The sequence below is a fragment of the Sparus aurata genome, chromosome 4 (assembly GCF_900880675.1).
Source record: "Sparus aurata chromosome 4, fSpaAur1.1, whole genome shotgun sequence".
Classification (NCBI taxonomy): domain Eukaryota; kingdom Metazoa; phylum Chordata; class Actinopteri; order Spariformes; family Sparidae; genus Sparus; species Sparus aurata.
Genome location: NC_044190.1, coordinates 22,984,388 through 23,003,317, shown reverse-complemented (window position 1 = coordinate 23,003,317; position 18,930 = coordinate 22,984,388). Strand labels below are relative to the sequence as shown.

The 18,930-nt window shown below is 41.7% G+C and overlaps 1 protein-coding gene across 9 annotated transcripts in view; it reads left to right on the top strand.

The window, feature by feature from the left end:
* The window catches only part of tjp1a (tight junction protein 1a), a 109,917-nt gene that overhangs the window by 15,176 nt on the left and 75,811 nt on the right, over positions 1-18,930 (top strand). For all 9 annotated transcript variants that reach the window (XM_030413214.1, XM_030413213.1, XM_030413207.1 and 6 more), the window contains exon 2: positions 5,412-5,625. In XM_030413214.1, the coding sequence (XP_030269074.1) occupies positions 5,412-5,625 (214 nt within the window). The remainder of the gene's footprint in view (positions 1-5,411; positions 5,626-18,930) is intronic.

Genomic DNA, 18,930 nt, shown 5'->3' with positions numbered 1-18,930 from the left:
ATAATACTTTAAATTAATCTAAACATTGTTAAGCTCCTCTGATAACTGGATGAGCTGCTGGACGAGCTGCTGGTATTCAAGGTCAAAAATGAACCTCCAGATTCTTTTAATGATGTCCTGGTAGTAGGGATTTTAGGCTTTGGTGCTGAAACAAAGACCTTTTTCTTGACTTATTAATTTTTTGATCAATAACTAATTGTATCTGCTGTAATTTAATCATGTTTTCATATCTAACCATGTGAACACTTTACCATTGATAATAATCAATGAATCAACTGATTTTTTTTTTCTACAACTAGACTATAACATTTACACATGCTGGGATTCTGGGATGAGGTAATCTGTAAAGCTTTGCCAATGACCTCTTAAATCCAGGGCAGGAGGGAGAAGCTCTATTTTGGGCTGAAGTCTCATGTTATATTCATAAACATCACCTCTCACTGCAGTCATTGCCTGATGTTTCTCGTTATTGCTTTATTTTTGTGCTTTAAGATGCCGGCAGTGTCTGTTGTTTGCACTGAAGGGGTCACTTTGGGTACGCGTTGTGTGAGCGCACTCCAGCCTGTTTTTGAGTTTCCTCCATATTCCTCCAGAGGCATTGAAAAGTGAAACTAACTTCTGTTTGCAGCCAGACTGTGTCTAATCCACTGGCTTGCATGGCTCAATATATCTTTCTAAAATCCTGCAGCATCACTGACGATAAATCATTCATAGGCCAGCAGCAAGTGAGCATTCATACTTATGCTCCTTCTGGTGGTCAGTGTACTTTTTAAATTTGTACCCTGGTGTTTGTACTGGTCATAGACAAGACTCAGTGTCTCCGTCCTTCTATTTTTGTACTCGGCTCAAAGTCTTTATTGCATCTAGTAGAACACTGACAAAGGAAGGGAAATTAAAAGTTACAAGTTTAAGTGTTTTTAGATATGTATTCTCTTTAAAATACGCACAGACCTTTGACTAACTTGGCTTTTTAAAATGTTGTATCACTTACTCTTTGTTCTGATCAGGGATGGGCATTTCAAGCTTAAATACTATGTGATAGTCATCTGGAACTATTCAACGATTACTGGAAGATCATCACTGCATCTTGAGGTATCGAGTTATTTTGAGGCAGAAAACGATGGAAAATATAGTTTTTCAGACAAAACCATAGTCGCATGAACTTTTCAGACTTTTCTTATTTAACAGCTGTACGAATATTCATACTGATTTTCAAATGATCCACATTGTGCGAGTCGTGCAAGGTAAACTTCAAATTACTGTATGTTATATTTTTATTCATAATGCTGCTATCTTGTTACTTTCATATCAAGAAAAGCACAGTGTAAAGGAAGCATGTGTGTTTAATGTCCATGAGTCAAATTATCTATATTTCTTTTCGTGTAGGCTTAGCATTGTAAATCGCTCGCTTTAAGTCACATGGATACAGTTCATGTCAGCACTGCTCAGTCTTAGAAACTGTGTTGTTAAAAACCAAAAGACCTGCATAAACTGCTGCTGGATGTGTGAATGGATTCCTCTTGTAAAAGCACACTGGGATTACGGTGACAGACTCTGTGTTTGTGCTCAGGCTGTTGGTAAATACACACTTGTGTGGACGTTGTGCACAGGTCACAGTAGAGGACAGGCTGAGATGTACTGACTCTATATCAGACACCGTGAAGCACACTTGGACTGTAACAGAAGCGTCTCTTACTGTTGAAATGAGGTGTATGTATCCATGAGCGTGTATGTTGAAGGACATGCAAAAAGGAAATGCTGAACATTAAACGGCAGCATGGTTCTGTATATATGGCAGTGTTCGTCTCTTGTATCCTGGGAACCAGACAATCTGCTGAGCTCATTTGCTCTGGCAGATGCATCCGGCCCCCCTCGCCCATTCACACAGATTTCTATTTGATCTGGTCCATACTGGGCCAATCACAACCGTTTATCTAATATGGGACTGGTTTGATACCATGACTGACAGAGGGGGGTTACTGGTCCAGTTTTGAAAGGTCGCACATCATCACAGCTGCTCTGATTGGTCATAATCTTGTTAATGTTCCGTTCTGTTCCGTTCCGTTTTCTTTCCGCTTATCCGTGAGGGTCGCGGGGATGTTGCCGCTTTTTTCCCCCTAAGGGGTTGCGGGGTTACTGGGGTCAAATCCAATTTACTCGATGGGCGAAAGCCAGGGTACACCCTGGATGAGTCGCTAGCTCATCGCAGGACCCTTACTGATGGCATTGGCTGCCACACAAGGTGCCAACTGCACATCAGGAGCAATTTTGGGGTTCAGTATCTTGCTCAAGGATACTTTGACATCTTGTTAATGTGTGAAATAAAAAATAAAAAACATTTTGTTTGATTAGTATTAAAACAACAACAGTATTCCTGCATCCTTAGTTTCTGTAGGCAGGTGGAAAGTGCTTATCATAAATGCTTTGACATTACTGGAACAAGTGATCAGCTGCAGTCAGTCAGCAATTTTGTATTGTAGAAGTTGTTGTGAAGCATTGCACTTAGCAGCGTTAGCATTAGGCATTAGGTAATTGACTACATGAAGCAACATTAGAAGCCTTAAGGCCTTTTAACACACAGCGTGTCACAAGTAAACAGGGAGGTCATCTGCCATTGGTGCCATGTTGCTGTTGCTTGTTGTGATTGGCTGATCCTGAAACTGGTGAAAACAGGTAAAAAGCCTAAATTTAATTTTGATTGTGCTGCCTTCATCTGTTTGTTTGACACATGTTAAATATGGCTGATCAATAGCTTGTACATCCTGAGTTTTCCAGCTTTTCATTTCACTCAGTCAAAGCTGTGAATGTGCTCAAGCCTTCTCCATCTCTAGAGAGACTGACAGGCTGTCAGTGGGTTTATATTTCTTCCTGAAGACTGTCATGTGTCGTCAACTCTTAGCCTGTCACAATTTCCCATGGCTTGTTTTATTCAACCAATGCCCAAAACACCTATCAAGATATTTGAGTTATTAAAACATAAAAGAGCAGACGAATTAAATACTTTTAGTTGATTATTAAAAATATTTTAGAAGTTGACACCAGCAATTTTGGCATGTGAAATAGTTTACAATGAATTTTCTGTCGATTGACCAATTGAATTATGGACTAATTGAGTCTTAGGTTTGTTGCAGTAGATGATTATTCATACGCCCAACATACATATGACCTCGAAGTCAAAACGCAAAACATTTCCCTTTTCAGGGGAACTTTGAAAGAACTTTTGTCCATTTCATCCAGGTGTTTTGTATTTTAATAGCTTTTTAAGGCATCAGGATAAACTACTTTGTAAATCCCCTCCCTTTGCAGCCACGCATGTAAGAAGCAAAGCAGCTTCATTGTGGCTTAATAATAGAAGACGAGTGGATGCTCCATACCTAGCCTCCATCTGCAGGCTACCCGCTGACATTCAGCCCAATTATTCACACTTACTTGGATGCCACCACAGCCAACAGGAGAGGATGTCCTTTAAAAAGTAATGACAGCAAGAGGAAAGTTATGTCACTTGGATCCCCTAGGCATCTTTATGTTTTTCCCTCAGTTATGCAGGAGTGCCTGCTAGCGGTGTGTGCAGTGTGAATTGCTCTTCGGAGAAAACGTGGTCATAGGGAATTGTGTGGTATTTAATGGATGTGGTTGCATCAAGTTGTTGAGCCCATGAGCTGTATAACATCAGAAACATTAAAGACTTTGAGACAAGTTAAGATAAGTTTCAGATCGGTTTGTACAATCAGTTACAGTCATTTCTGTGAAACCTTTTAGTCTGAATTGTCTAGACTGAAAACATTCCGTTACTCAGCTTAAAGCTTAACGCTTAAATGTAACAGGTGCTCTCAGTTGACATAGAGTACTTTAACATGCGCTTGAATCTGCAGTAACTGGGTTTCTGGCCACCTTGGGGGACAAACAACAAGCTGTAAACACAACCTTGACGAAATATGGATGGATGCTAATGAGGATGCTAAATTGCTAAGCACTAACAGGCTTAAAACAGAATGCCAGAAAGAATGTATGAATGTAGATTGCCTTTCAACGAGACCAAAGGCTGAATTAGACATTTTTAGCTGTTGTTTAAATGTTGCAATTAACTTTCTCGAACCACAAAAAACACAGACAACACTCACAAACAAGAGATTTAAAGGTGCAGTCTGTAAAACATATCATCAGCAGAATGTGAAGAAATGACAGTTGTGAGAGTACACCAAAGTCAGTGTGTTGTGCTGCAGAGATATCTACTGAAGTTAGAAAGCTAACCAACTGAAACTGGTGGACAAAAGCCTGTGTGAGGTGGTCTAGCTAACTAGCTAACAGCAGCTAAGGTTAGCAGCAGTTAGCAATTAATCTGGTGAAACGCTGTCCCCTATTTGTTCAGAGTATTAATTCAACAGGTGGTTAACATATAGCTCATTTACTTGTACACAGATAGACATTACTACGCCTCTATCCTAATTGATGGGTTGCCGTGGTAGCAACGTGTTAATCACTACATAGCCATGCATATGATGTATCATATCATATCTGTCCTTATTGTCTATTTTACTTCAAATGGGACCACCATATTAAAAAGTGAACACCATATATTAAAGAAGACCTAACACTAGCAAATGAGACAATGAACTCATTTGAAAACTGTTTACTGAGGTTAAATTAATTAAATGTGAAGCAGGTTCATTTTCTCATAGACTACGATCAGACTCCTTGTTTGCAACCAGTACAGTCGCCTCCTGCTGGCCATTAGACAGAATGTAGGTTTAAGACACTGCCGGATCGGCTTTACATTTCAGACACGGAGGCTATGTCCACCTCTCTTATACAGTCCTATACTTATTAAACTGTTATGACAAATGTGTTTGTTAACAGTTACCTATCAACACGTCCAACAGACACAGTTGCCTTTCAGCTCAGTTCTGCTCTCTACAAACTCCTGAGGGATATATCTGGCTCTTTAGCTAAGCTAGTCATTCACTTTGTCGGTCTGCCATTTGGAGCTGGGATGGTAGTTTTCTGCTGGTGCTGTAAACAAAGCTGATGAGTGGCAGAGACTGAATCAAAACAGACTCTTTGTTCATATAAACATTAGTGCAGCTTTCATTACAGACATTTTTGTCAGCTTTTTGCACATGATTTCTGTGAGGGGTTGGGTAAAGGATTACGAGAAACCTAAACACAACAACATTTCTGCATAGAAACCTGGTTTCTTGACAGAGGGAATAAGCAAGGGCACACGTGTTTGACTTAGGACAAGGAGAGAATGACTGTGGCATGAAATAAAAGAAAAAGAAGAAATCTAAGATGTTGAATGTTGATGTCGCTGAGAATGTATTACTCTGCTGTGGCGACCAAAGGTTTTGGTGCCGGGTCAGCCCCTGCGTCTTTCTTACATCATCTTTGTTTCTCTGTCTTTGCCGCTGCAGGGTCACCCCACCAGATGGAGAAACATCCCCCTCAGGTGCTCCCGGGTGTTCAGATGAGCCTTCAGGTGCTACAGGTGGCGCTGGTGCTATGGCAATGCCTGCCACCTCCACCCTCTCGTTGCCCATGAGCCAGGGCAAACCCTCTCTACGTCGCATCAAAGGCCGCATTCACCGCAGCAAGAGCCTGGACAGCATCGATCTGCTCGACTCCAATGTAAGCCTTGATCACACCAACCTGACATGATTATATATATTATTTTTTTTGCCTTGTTTTATAGTCCGAATGTATCCGCCATTAAAGCCCCCAGATTTGAGATGCTAGAAGTAATGAGCAATTGTTTGGTATTTGCACTTTCAAGCGGACAAAAATGATTATCTGATGATCAAAAACAATCAACGAGGATCATCATGACGGAAACAGAGAGGCGTTGAAGGGAAACTATTTTGATTATTAAACCCACTCCTTTGAATAATAGCGATGAGGAACTGTACAGTGCAAGAAATCCCTCTCTGTCAGCAGCATTGTTTCCTGGAGCATTTTTCTAACCCTGCATTTAATATAAGCTGTGATTACATTTACTAAATTACACTTACTGTGATTTCAAGGGAGAATAAATGTCCCGAAAAGTCTAAATGCATGTTTTTTTCTCCTAATGGTTTCATTCAGATTTAACATTTCACACAAGCTGTTGGACTAATGTACGCACACGCACACACAGACACGCACACACACACACATACAGGATGACCTTTGGTTATGCAATATTTCTTTGATTTTCAGATGAGCACAGTTTAACACATTCCATATGTCTCTCTCTGTGACTGGTTTATTCTCATGAAAAGTATTAATCTGATAAATGATTGGGTAAGCTGCTTGGACCTAAAAACCCTTACTAACTCTGGGATTGTCCATTGAGCTGGGAACTGCGCTTGGCCCACTCTCTCTAACGGACAACTCAAGCGTTTCTCGTCTGTGTGTGTGCTTGTGTGTGTGTACCTGCGTGTGTGTGTGTGTTTGTGTGAGTGATGTGGCTTTTGGGAAAGCAACCAACGGTTTATGATGTAAAAGCATGCCAACCTGCTGCTGATGCATGCTTGGTAAGGCTGTTTTTTTTGTGGCATGAGACCACAGTGGACACACAGATACAGATAAATCTCTCTTCCTGCTCGGCAGCACTACTGAATATCTCTCTCCCCTCTTGACGACTTTCTTTATGTCTTGACCCTCTGTCTCCTTTAATAAACCTTGACTGTGTGATGTTTTCTCATCTGCCCCAGTCCTTCCTCTCCCTGTTGACAGTCTTCGGTGTGTATGTGTGTGTGTGTACATGCTCATTTGGTGCTCAGTATTTTAGCCGGCCTTAATTGGGAGCAGCCTTGTGCGCCTGCCTGTGTGAGGGGTCATTATTCTTCCCCTCCGCAGCAGCCGGCCTGTCGTCAGAGCAGGAGTGGGACTCATTATGATTACGTTTAAAGAGAGGAAGCATTCACAGTTCACACAAGTGAATCCATTATTGATGTGAAGGAGGGTTGGAGGTGGACACAGGAAGTCGCAGGGTGTGGTTGACAGTCAGGGACGAGCTTGGAGATGACACAGCACCGCATCCTCAACACACACACACACAGAGACGTCAGTGTGATTGACTGCTGGCATGAAGTTTCCTGTCAGTTTCTAATTTTGACACAGAAGCCAAAATATCCCATAGATTTCTTAGACAACCTTGAGCGCTCCGCTGCATAACACTTGGCAGTGATCCGTCTGACCTGAATCACAGTTTTTTTTTTTTTGCTACCTTTGCAGGCGTGTGGTAAGTGAGAGCAAGGGTGGCTTGTAGTGGAGCTGTAGAGGCAGATGGTGAATGAAAGTTAGATGTGACTTTGCTGTTATGTCATCTCAAAAAACTAAAACTTGTAGCAGTCATGGTGCACTTTGGCTCGAGTGGGCGATGTGATGTGTTCTCCAACAGCAGCAACCATGTTACTGGGGTGAGAAAAAAAATTGGATGAAGAATTTAAAGAAAATATCTTTTTGCCATTTTTTGGATAGATATTATATAGATTTAAATTGTGAATATTTTCTATAAATGAAATTCCAGGATCATAGTTGTGATCAATGACTGTTTAAAATGAAATATTTAAGAGCCTGGCTGTATGTTTTCTTAATCAGCTGTTACATGAACGCTCAAACTAGGGCTGAGAGATATAGCCCTTAGAGTTAACGCGATATTTTCCTGCAATATTTTGATATCAATACATATCTTAGTATTTTTGACCAATATCAATATTGTTGTTGGCTTGACACTTTGCCAAAAGAGAGATTTTTGATCAAGAATTAACATTAATGTGGTGATGACCTATCTTCTAACACAATCATTTTAAACTTGTGTATAGAGAAAGACTCAGCACTCTGTTGATCATTTTGATCATTTTTCATTTCAAACAAAAACCTTGCACAGAGTTTTTTCTAAGCAGAAACACTCTTTGGTCATGTGCAAATAGGACCGACTCAGAGATCAAATGGAGCCTTTTTAATATAAGACATTTTGACACGTCACAGTAAGAAAAGCCCAGGTATAAGTAATAAAATGAGTCAAAAGATCTTCAAAGTTAACAGTTGCCAACTAAATGTATGACCTTCTACTACCTTTCAAGACACTGTTCAGAACGTAAGTTTTAAATGAATGGCCATTGTTGCAGTCTTCAGAACTAAACTCTTTTAAATTGGTGTTCCAGTATATATACAATTTTTAAGCTACATGTAAAAATGAATTATTATGGAAATGTGTCCCATCGCCTCTGTATTTGCTACATCCTCCGGATCAAGCCTTCCTAATCTGTCACACGCTGATGTGAACACTGCAGAAGTATTTCAGGCTTGACTGTGGACGAGCCGGAGTTGGAGAAAGAGTCGCAGTCGGAGTAGAGATGCTTCACAGTTTTATCTTTAAAGACCATCCATCAGCATGGATTGTCTTCAAACGCAGTCTCAAGAGAACCTGTGAATTTCCTCTGAAGTAAATTTCCCTTCCTGTACAGTCTTTTCATCCCTTCTTTCTCTAGCACCTAATTTTGCAGTACATGCAGTGCTGTCAGAGAATCACAGTGTACATGTTTTATCCCGTACAATATTCAGCGGAGCTCCAAGTTCACATGTTACTCTCGAGCATTGATTCCCAATTACGCCTCCTCTTTTCCATCAAGAATATTGAAGATGCAGACTAAAAAAAGGCCTGAGTATCCATTTCATCCCACTGCGCTCTCACTCACATGCAACCGTATCGGATGCACAGAGCATGTTACGCAAATACATCAGCTTCCATTCTGCTCCTCTGCTATGGACCATCACAAGATTTCCATGAGTGAAAGTCTGAAGCATGAATAATAGATGAAAGCAATGATCTACTTCATAATGCAGTGTTTTCTTTCTTTCACTTGCAGCTATTTTTGTGTGATAAAAAAAAACAACAGAGTGAAAGCCGTGGTTAAACTGGGTGAACGTACCTGGGATTTTAGCTATTATTTATTCAATACAGACCGATGGCTCCTCTATTTGTCTTCTTATTCAAAGTAGCTGCCAATGTGTACCAGAGTAAAGGATTGATTCCTCACAACAATGTCATTGGGTAGATAGTGTGTGCGTGCATGTGTGTGTGTGGCTGTGTGTGTGTGTGTGCGTGTGTGTGCGGGTGTGTGTGTGTGTGTGTGCGCATGTCTATTGCTGTTAAGTGTGAAGTGTGACCTGATATTCGGAGACCTTGAGCTCAAAGTACACCCTGTTTTGGTGATATCCAATGAGACGTGGTGCAGCTCTGTGTCTGATGGCTGGACTGGTTGGATTCCCACTGTGGTCTGTTAGTCTGTTCAAATAAGACAATTTCAGTTTTTTTTTATTTAGTTTATTTTATGTATAAGGGGAACATACAACGACCAATTTACAATATTAAACATAAATGTTTCCACAAGAAGAGGTTGGGAAGGGTTGTATTTAATTGATTTATCCAAGGTATTTGCAATTATTATGCAGAAAGAAAATACATGTTTTTGCTCGCAGACTCGTACCTAAGTGGTAAGTGAAAAGAGTACTAATCGTGGACGTATAATGAGAACTGGAAACAGCCACATGTTTGACTTCACGGGTTTGACCTTGATCTTTTGCATTGTGGGGCCAATAGAGCATGCAAACTTAGAGATCTGCCAGGTCAGCCCCTGACTAGCTTGAATTGGGACGAAAGTGTTGATCCGACCTTTTACAGCCGCTTCTTTGACAATGTGAGCTTGTGGAAAAAATTCGTTTCTCGGCCCCAGTAAATCCGGTGACATCAACACCTGGTACTTATCCTGGGGGCTTGCTATTAATCAGTATAAATCACATATACAATGACAGACAACTAATCTCCACTTCTCTTCCAGTGTACAAAAATCAGACCAAATATTCTGTATACTCCTGCTGCCATCTTGCACTGATGACAACATTTGGAGTCTTTGCATTGGTGATCAGGTATCAAGGCCTGGGTATCTCACCAATACACACCCCAAGTAAGAACTACCCAAAATGTCAGAAACCATATTTGGTTAAGTATTTTGTCTCAGGTTATGTTGAGTTTTTAGTTTGGCCCATGTCCCATCTGCTTACATGGGGGGGGGGAGCCCCCAGAGCTCTTTCGAGATGTTTTGGCTTATCTTTTGGGGGGCTGTCTTGTCATCAATTCCTGAATCCACCAATGGTCAGTACCTTCCAAAGACAAGAAAATCATTTTCTGATCTTAAGGTTTGGTTAAGCTCAAGTAGCGATATCTTTCAAATGTATAGAGTTTTTTTTATTAAAAAAAAACTTGTTTCTCTTCCCATAAAAAACATATTTTGGGGTAGTGATTTAGTACTGATTCTAATTGAACTCAGGGAAAGATACCTACATTTATAAGTGCAAAAAAAAAAAACTTTATCAAGACAAAAAATTATTAAGACAAACTGTAGAAGTCACTTCTCAAAAATGTACACATAGGTCCTCTATTGCATTTCAACAGGCAGCTGATGTTGTTTCCTAGTGAGCCTAGTTTGTTCTTTTACTCTTCAGGCGTTACTGTGATCACAAACCTGAAACGTCTGAGTCTGACTCAGCGCCAGAATTGCCTGGCCCAGCTCAGTCAGGTCATATAAGCAGATCACGCATCTGGGATGCTAATTTGGCAGATTTCCCATATTAGTACAGTACAGAGTAAATGGAGGTTACCTGTCAGTTCCAAAACAAACTGAGAGGGAATTTTAGCATCTTTATGTAAATGTGATCCTTTTTTTCTTTATTGAGTTGTGGCATCAGTATTCAAAGTGCGTGGATGTGTCAGTTTACTTGAATGTACCACCTACTATTGTTTAATTAAAGAGTGTATTACATCATGATGTAACCAACCAGGATCCCAAACCCCACTATCCTCATCCATGGGCCAGTATTTACAGATGCTTTTGCAAACAGAATTTTATATACCTACAGACTTCTTTGTACCAAAGTGCCAGCAGTATCCTACACGTGTCCCTTTCAAACTGTACACACTGTACATCTGTGTCTTTACATTGTCAGCGTGAAATACACACGCCCAAAAGTAACCCCTTTTTTTGCATGAGCACATGCCGGTGGTGTGCATCGATGTGTGCATGTAAAACAGAGAGCCCCTGTCTGAACAGAAGTCTGTGGCATCTGCATCAACAATACAACACATGTCGCATGTTACATGCTATTCCCAACACGAGTCCTTGGGTACAGGATTGTATACATGTGCGTCTGAAGACTCCATCTGGAGGAGGAGAAAATGAGACAAGATGAAAGAAAGATGAGATCGGCACAGATGAAAACAAACAAGTAGACGACCCAAAACTTCAGTGTTTTACAAGTGTGACCGAAGCTGTATGTCCTGCTAAGTGTTGGATTAGGAAGAAAAAGCCTTTTTACACCAGAAGAATCGACTTGAGTAAAATCTATACCATCTGACTGGTAGTGTAAGCACTGAGACGTGTGCCGGTAAATGTCCACTGAAATTCAATTAGTGGTGACGCTCCTGCCTCATCTGAATTAAATCAATCGATGTAACCACCTTGATTAAACAAAGGACAAAAATCCAACCACAGTGCTCAAACTTTGGGCCAAATTATAAGTACCATTCAATTTATTATTTCTGCTCATTAACCCTTTTTCTCAGATACCTCCGGACCGTTTTAGTGTTATCGTCTGTGGTCTCTGAACACACTTCATCATGTACTCCGTGGTGAGACAGACCTCTCAGGTCTCTGCTGGGGCTGATGGGTGCAGGCCGGAGATGGCAAACACTCAAACAGCGACTGACAGAGAGAGTGGGGAAGAGAGATTACAAAACGGAGTGATGAATGTGAGGGAGGAGCGGAGGTTATGACATGGATGGGTCGTATGAGAGATGAGAGAATGGTTTGACAGCAGGGAGCAGGATGTTCCGATTAGATGAATATATTTTCCCCGGACAGACAGGAGGCTCCGCAGACTCCGTATAACTCATTCTCTTCATCCCTTGTTCTCAGGGCACAACAGGGCAAAATTGCATTCCACATACGAGTCGTTCATCATACCTGAGCTGAAACAGGCCGCTGCAAACTGTCTGCCACCTCCGTGATTGTGTACATGTGCGTGTGCCTGTTCCGTGCCTGTACCTTTCAGTACGGTGCCTGGAACCGATGTGGTGTTACAGCAGCGACAGTTATTAAATCAACAAATTATGAAATCCACGGTAGCGCTAAGCTTTTAAGGATCATGAGTGTGGGGAAACTAACACCAGACATCAGTCAAAAGCTGCTGAATTTGGAGGATAACAAGGCTTTCAAATTAAGTAAACCTTGAAATTCAGCAGATATCATGAATGCTGCATGAAGGCGTTTCCATATTTGATGCTGTTTAAGTCACGTGACCTCGTGAGATTGTGATCGTGTGTGAGGCCCAACTTTTGAAAACAGTCGAGTGTCTTGGCTCTGGGATTTTATTAGTTATCTGTACACTCGCACACACACAAATGTAAAAACACAAAGACACACACACACACACACACACAGTGAGGCCGTTGATATGACTTCTGTTGATATATGATGCAATAAAGAGAAAGCTGCACATGAAGTCAGCAGGCAACATCATCTGACTGAGGCCACGGCTCTGCTCGGTCTTTATCCGCCTCTAGGGGAAGCATAGATACATTTATTATTGTCAGTGATGCACAAATCAAAGGACAGACGTGTTGTATGTGATATGTGTGTATGTTTTCAGTATTGATTTATTAATCACGTCAGCTCCGGTGTTTGATGACAGGAACAAAAGAACACCACCAACGCAAGAAAAAAACTAGAACCATCATTAAGAGTGATGTATGTGATGGCAGGGTGTGTGTGGTGGGATTGTGGGGTCGCACATCTACAAATAGAAGATATATTAAATAAAGGAGTCATATTGTGCATAATAAGAGATATTAGGGGGATTAAAGCTGGTTTAAGTGACGTATTTTCATTAAAATATGTGTTAAATAGCTCTGGTTTGGAGTGTTTTTCTGGTATCCTTGCCCACTTTATCCAATCACGACAGAGAACTCCATAAAGAGGTGGTCTTGTCATGACCTGGATGCCCGTCACTCTGCCACCTCGCCTTCGTCACCTCCTCCATCAGCAGGGTTTCAACAGCTTTTTCATTTTTCTCCACCATCACCTGTGGAAAAGAATGACTCTTCCTGTTTTGGTTGCGCGATGGCGGACACGCCTCCTTCGACCTTTATGCAACCTTCATTTTCAGAAGGTCAGAGCGAATAAACACAGTGAAAGAGAGGATTATAAGGAACCAATCTATTTGCGGACGGTGTCAGCCGTTACACAGTCCGATCAGTATTTACTTGACAATGATAAGTTGTCCATTTCCAGTAACTTATATTTTTTGTTCATATCTTTGTAGTGTGTTCTTGCTACTTGTACGTGAATTGATATTTCTTCTCCCATATACTAGCACATCTAGTATAGCACTGATCATAGATGTTATGGCTACATAAGCCACATTTACAAAGTCATATAACACTCGGTTTAGATCCCTGTCTACTTTACATGTGTCAGTTAACAGTGCGTCACTTCTGCGGACCACGGGGTCCGCGCCTGTTGTTGGGGACAGCCGATGACGCCTCTCGTTAATTGCACTCACCATTAACCAGCAGCAAATCCATAAACTGTATCCTTCGCGTTCCCTGTGGCTTTGATTTTGATGGCAGTGATTCATTAGCTGTTTGAAGACAGGTAGCCCTCTGCCTAATGACACGCTCCCTGCCCCTCGTGTTAGCTCATCCCGCAGCACTATGCATCTATAATGTCAGGCAGGAAGGGCAGGCAGGATCAATGTTGGTTCTATAGATAGATGAGGCAATGATCTATGACATCCACAGCGGCAGCCTGTAAGTGAGAGGGCACTATTTTACCCGCGGGCTGATGGAACAGTTCACATGAAATTAAATGAAATTAATCAATCACTCTTGGTTTATGGTGTGTGTGTACGTGCGTGTATGTGTGTGAGGGGGATCATGAGTGAAGGGATGACCGGCTGCATACATCGCAGGAAGTGTGTCTTCATATTAGTATGTCCGGCGGTCTGCTGTCCTCTGTGTGATATTGATTGGTCGCATTAGGGAGTCTGCAGGTCAGCAGTTCCGAAAGGGGGGGACAGAAGAAGATTGGGATGGAGGAGGGCAGGGATGGAGGACTTACTAGAGGGCACAAGGAGATAGGATGAGAGGAGAATGAAGGGGAACAACGAGGCGAGATGGAAGGAAAGAAAATGAGAGAGGAGAGAGGAGAATGATTGGAAGAGGGATCGAAGGAAAGTAGCAGTGTTGGTGCACACATGGCCACGTGCTCATCCCCACCTCGCCCCTGCTCTGTAGTATTGATTTCACGTGCTACAGCTGGTTGAAGGTGGCCTATTGTTCTCGCCGTCGTGCTCTTTGTTTACGCGTTTGTTCATAGTATATTAATACTAATTTTCTCTAACTGGCACACAGGTAGCTGTCAATAGTGCATAAATAACATTAAGCACCATACGAGCCCTGCGATGTTTACTTAATGGAGCAGCGGAATTAATTTTATTGATCAAATCAACTGACCTGACAGAGGTCTCGAGCACCGGAGCCCTGTGTGGCTTTTTTCCTGTGAGATACTTCTGCTCAGCTGATTGCTCAAGGTTCATGTGCCAGCTTTGATTTAATCACCGTAACATTCTCTTATTAGACATTTAGTGGTGGGGGTTTTTTTAAGCCTCGGTGACTGCCAGTGTGTCCTCTGTGACCTTCAGTAGCTCTGGTGTTTTGGTATAATTTTAGCTCTGCTTTTACAGCCATCCCTGTTTTGGTCCCAGCTCTGTTTCTACCGCTGAAATGTTTGGCCATGAATAATTTATCACACTTAAAAGCAATTACAACACCTTGTAGTGTACAGGCGAGCTAAATGGAGCCGTAATCCCTCACACTTTGGCAAAAAAAAAAAAAAAAGGAAGAAAAAGAAAATAACACTGGCTTTTTTGTGCTGTTTAAATTTAGAATGTCCTTTTTTTATTTTTTGGGCTGTGACGGAACCACACACCATTGTGTCAGTCTTAAGAATACAGTTATTGGCTACCGCAGGAGACGTGTTGGATTATAAAAACAAGGAAAGAACGGGTTAATTTACGACTCCCAACATTCATTTCGTACCATGTGGCAGCAGCAGAAGCAGCAGCCTCCTCTAACGAGAGATGGGATGGATTCCCGGCAGCTCAGAATTTAGGCCCTCTCCTCTGTTTCCATGGTAACGCAATTACTTTGCCCTGGGTGTGGGGGGTTTGGGTGATCATGCACGCAGGTTAAAATCATGTGAATGGGCAGTTGTGAGAGAGAGAATTGGTTGTGATCTGTGGTCATGCCAAATAAGGTTTTTTTCATTCTATTTTAGGGAAATGTCTGTTGGGCTCTGTTTGTCTGTCATCGTTGCATACATTAAACATTTACCATCTGTTTGCCACTACATTATGGTCATATGTTACTATTGAGCTACATTTTGTTGGTTTAATGTAACACACTTAATCGTAGAGATATGTGATATGATTGTGGAGGATGATTAACAGTTGGTCTCACTATTAAAGGTCAGCATTTATATCAGCGGGGACAAGGGCTGTCAAAGAAAGCGATGAGCATAAGACAATGTTTTATTTTTCAGCCACAGCATCTTCTTACTCAAGCGACAGGCTGCAATTGACAGTTATATCTTTATTAGTTGATAAATATACTGTATGAAGTGAGTCCATTTTTATGGGCTGTTCTTAAAGGTGTAGACATTTGAAAAGAGAAGGAGATTCTAGTTTGATCTAGGGTGCTCTCACATCTTCCTGTCTTTCTGTTTATCTACTATTTATATCCAGCATCAAGCGAATGGCCAGAAAAAATGTCAGCCATGTGTATTTCTTGCAAACCAGGCATGTGTTTCAACCCTACATTTCTTTATGTTGATCTTTTTTGTGTTATGTTGTGACAACACTATAGTAAGTAAGTAAGCTTTATTTGTACAGCGCCTTTCACAGACCAGGGTCACAAAGCGCTTTAACAACAAAAACAATACACAGTTAAAAAAAAAAAATTAAAAAAAAGTACATACACATTTAAAACTCAAAAAGCCAAGACAACTCAGTGGCAATCATAGAAGCCCCAAGACAATCAAGCAAAAGCCTGCACAAATAAATAAGTCTTAAGTTGCCTTTTGAAGGAGTCAGCAGACTCTATCGAACGCAGAGAGAGCGGAAGATCGTTCCAAAGCCTGGGAGCAACAGCCTGGAAAGATCTGTCTCCTCTGGTCCGAAAACGAGTGCGGGGAACCATCAGCAGATTCTGATCCACAGACCTCAGAGCCCGAGCTGGGGTGTAAGGCTGGATCAGATCACTGATGTAAGGTGGAGCCTGACCATGTATAGCTCTGAAAGTTAAAACCAGAATTTTAAAATTGATCCTCGAGGAAACTGGCAGCCAATGAAGAGCTTTAAGAATAGGGGATATGTGTGTCCTCCTATTAGAGTGGGTCAGAATTCTTGCTGCAGAGTTTTGCACTAACTGCAGGCGAGACAGCTCCTTCTTGTTCAGACATGAAAACAAACTATTACAATAGTCTAAACGCGAAGACACAAATGCATGAACGATCAGCTCTAAATCATTTTGTGACACCATTTTCCTTAGTTTAGAGATTTTCCTCAGTTGGAAAAAACAGTTTTTAGTCAGTTGTTTGCAGTGTTGCACTAATGACATGTCTTTGTCCAATACAACACCCAGGTTTCTTAGGCTCGGTTTAACAGACTGGCCTAAGTCACCCAAGTACTGGCTCAACCCTGGAATTGAGTCATCAGGGGCAATAACCAGTGTTTCTGTTTTGTCCACATTTAGCTGCAAGGTGTTATCACTTAGCCATTGTTTAATCTCCATCAAGCAATTAACTAAGGAATTTAGCCTCTGGAGCTCAGTTGGCTTAAAAGAGCAGTAAAGCTGGATATCATCAGCAAATATGTGGTACGAAACATCAGAAAATCTCTGGATGATTTTTCCCAAGGGGATCAAATATAACAAAAATAATACAGGACCCAAAACAGAACCTTGAGGGACTCCACACAACAGATCCGCTGACTCAGACCTTATTTGATTAGCCGTGACACTAAAGCTACGCCCAGATAGGTATGACAAGAACCAATGTAAAACTGACCCTGACAGTCCTACTTCATCCCTCAGTCTTCTCAGCAGGATCTGGTGGTCAACTGTGTCAAATGCTGAGGACAGATCTAAGAGAACTAGAACAGTGCACTTTCCCGAATCAGCAGACATCATAATGTCACTGGACACTTTCAGTAAGGCTGTCTCCGTAGAGTGATGTTTGCGGAAACCAGACTGAAACTTCTCATGGATGTTATTCTGATCCAGGAATAATGACAGCTGTTCAGAGACCACCTTCTCTAAGATCTTGGACAAGAGTGGGAGCTTTGAAATAGGCCTGAAATTACTGAGGTCAGTCGGGTCTAAGCCTGTCTTTTTGAGTAAAGGCTCCACTATGGCATGCTTAAATGCACTGGGAAAAACACCTGTAGAAAGGGAGAGGTTAACCATTTGGGTAACCCAGGGGCCAATTTAATCAAACACTTTCACAAAGAGCCTAAATGGAAGGACGTCGGATGAGCAAGAGGAGGGTTTCATCTTGGTCACCAGTGCTGAGATATCAGCCAGAGTCACAGACTTAAATGAGGACCACAAGCTGGAGAGCTGGGGTTCCACACAAAAGGGGAGGGATTTGATCCTTGATCATCTTAATTTTGTTAGTGAAAAATCTCAACAATGCATTGCTGTCAGCTTCACAAAAGACAGGGGTAATTGGAGCAGCAGGACAAACAAGAGAATTGATCGTGTCAAACAACACTTTGGGGTTTTTCTTATTCACTGTTACCAGTTGGCGAATATAGTCAGATCTGGCATTTTCCACCATCTCATTGTATGAGGACACAAGATCCCTGAGATAAAGTCTGTGCACCTCAAGGTTAGTGGATTTCCACAGACGCTCAGTCTTTCGACATAGTCTCTTCAGACTCAGGGTATCTTCATTTGTCCAAGGGCACAGTTTTTTCTGTATTGACGAGTTCGATTTAACAGGTGCCACCTGATCCAGAATTTCAACACAATGACTGGTAAAACAGTGAATGAAATTGTCAACATCAAGGCAATCCTTGAACAAAAGAGGGTCAAACATAGCAGAAAAACTGTCTGCAGTATTAGCAGAGATAACACGCCTCTGAGACCTAACTTCTAAGGGCTTAGGCTCAGGGCTAAAGTGCAGATTAAACAAAACAAGACAATGATCACTCAGATGGACGTCCTGCACAGACACATTTGAAATGTCTAGGCCAAGCGTAAAAACTAAGTCTAAGATGTGGCCTTTTTGGTGTGTGGGCTCAGAAACATGTTGCTCAAAATTAAAAGCTTCAGTCAAAGTTAAAAGTTCCTTTGCGGAGCAAGATGAGCTGTCATAAACATGAAGGTTAAAGTCTCCAAGAATTAGAACAGATTCCAACTTTATTATGGAGGATAAAAAGTCACTAAAATCCTTCAAAAACACAGCAGCAGGACCAGGAGGACGGTAGACTGACACACAATAGAATGGACTTGAAGAACCCACCATGACCATCTGGGACTCAAATGAAGTGAATTCCTGTGATTGAATCACTTTGCATGTGCAACTGTCCCTGAATACAACAGCCAGACACCCCCCCCCCCCCCCCCCCCCCCCCCCCCCCCCCACACACGACGACATGGGCGGGGCTTCCCGACAGCAGAGCAGCCTGCTGGACAAAGTTCATTAAGATGAATAAACTCTTCCTCTCTCTGCCATGTCTCCGAAAGACACATTAAATCCAGCTTTTCTCTTGTGAAAAGATCGTTCAGAGAGAAGGATTTATTTGCAATGGACCGAGCATTCAACAGGCCGA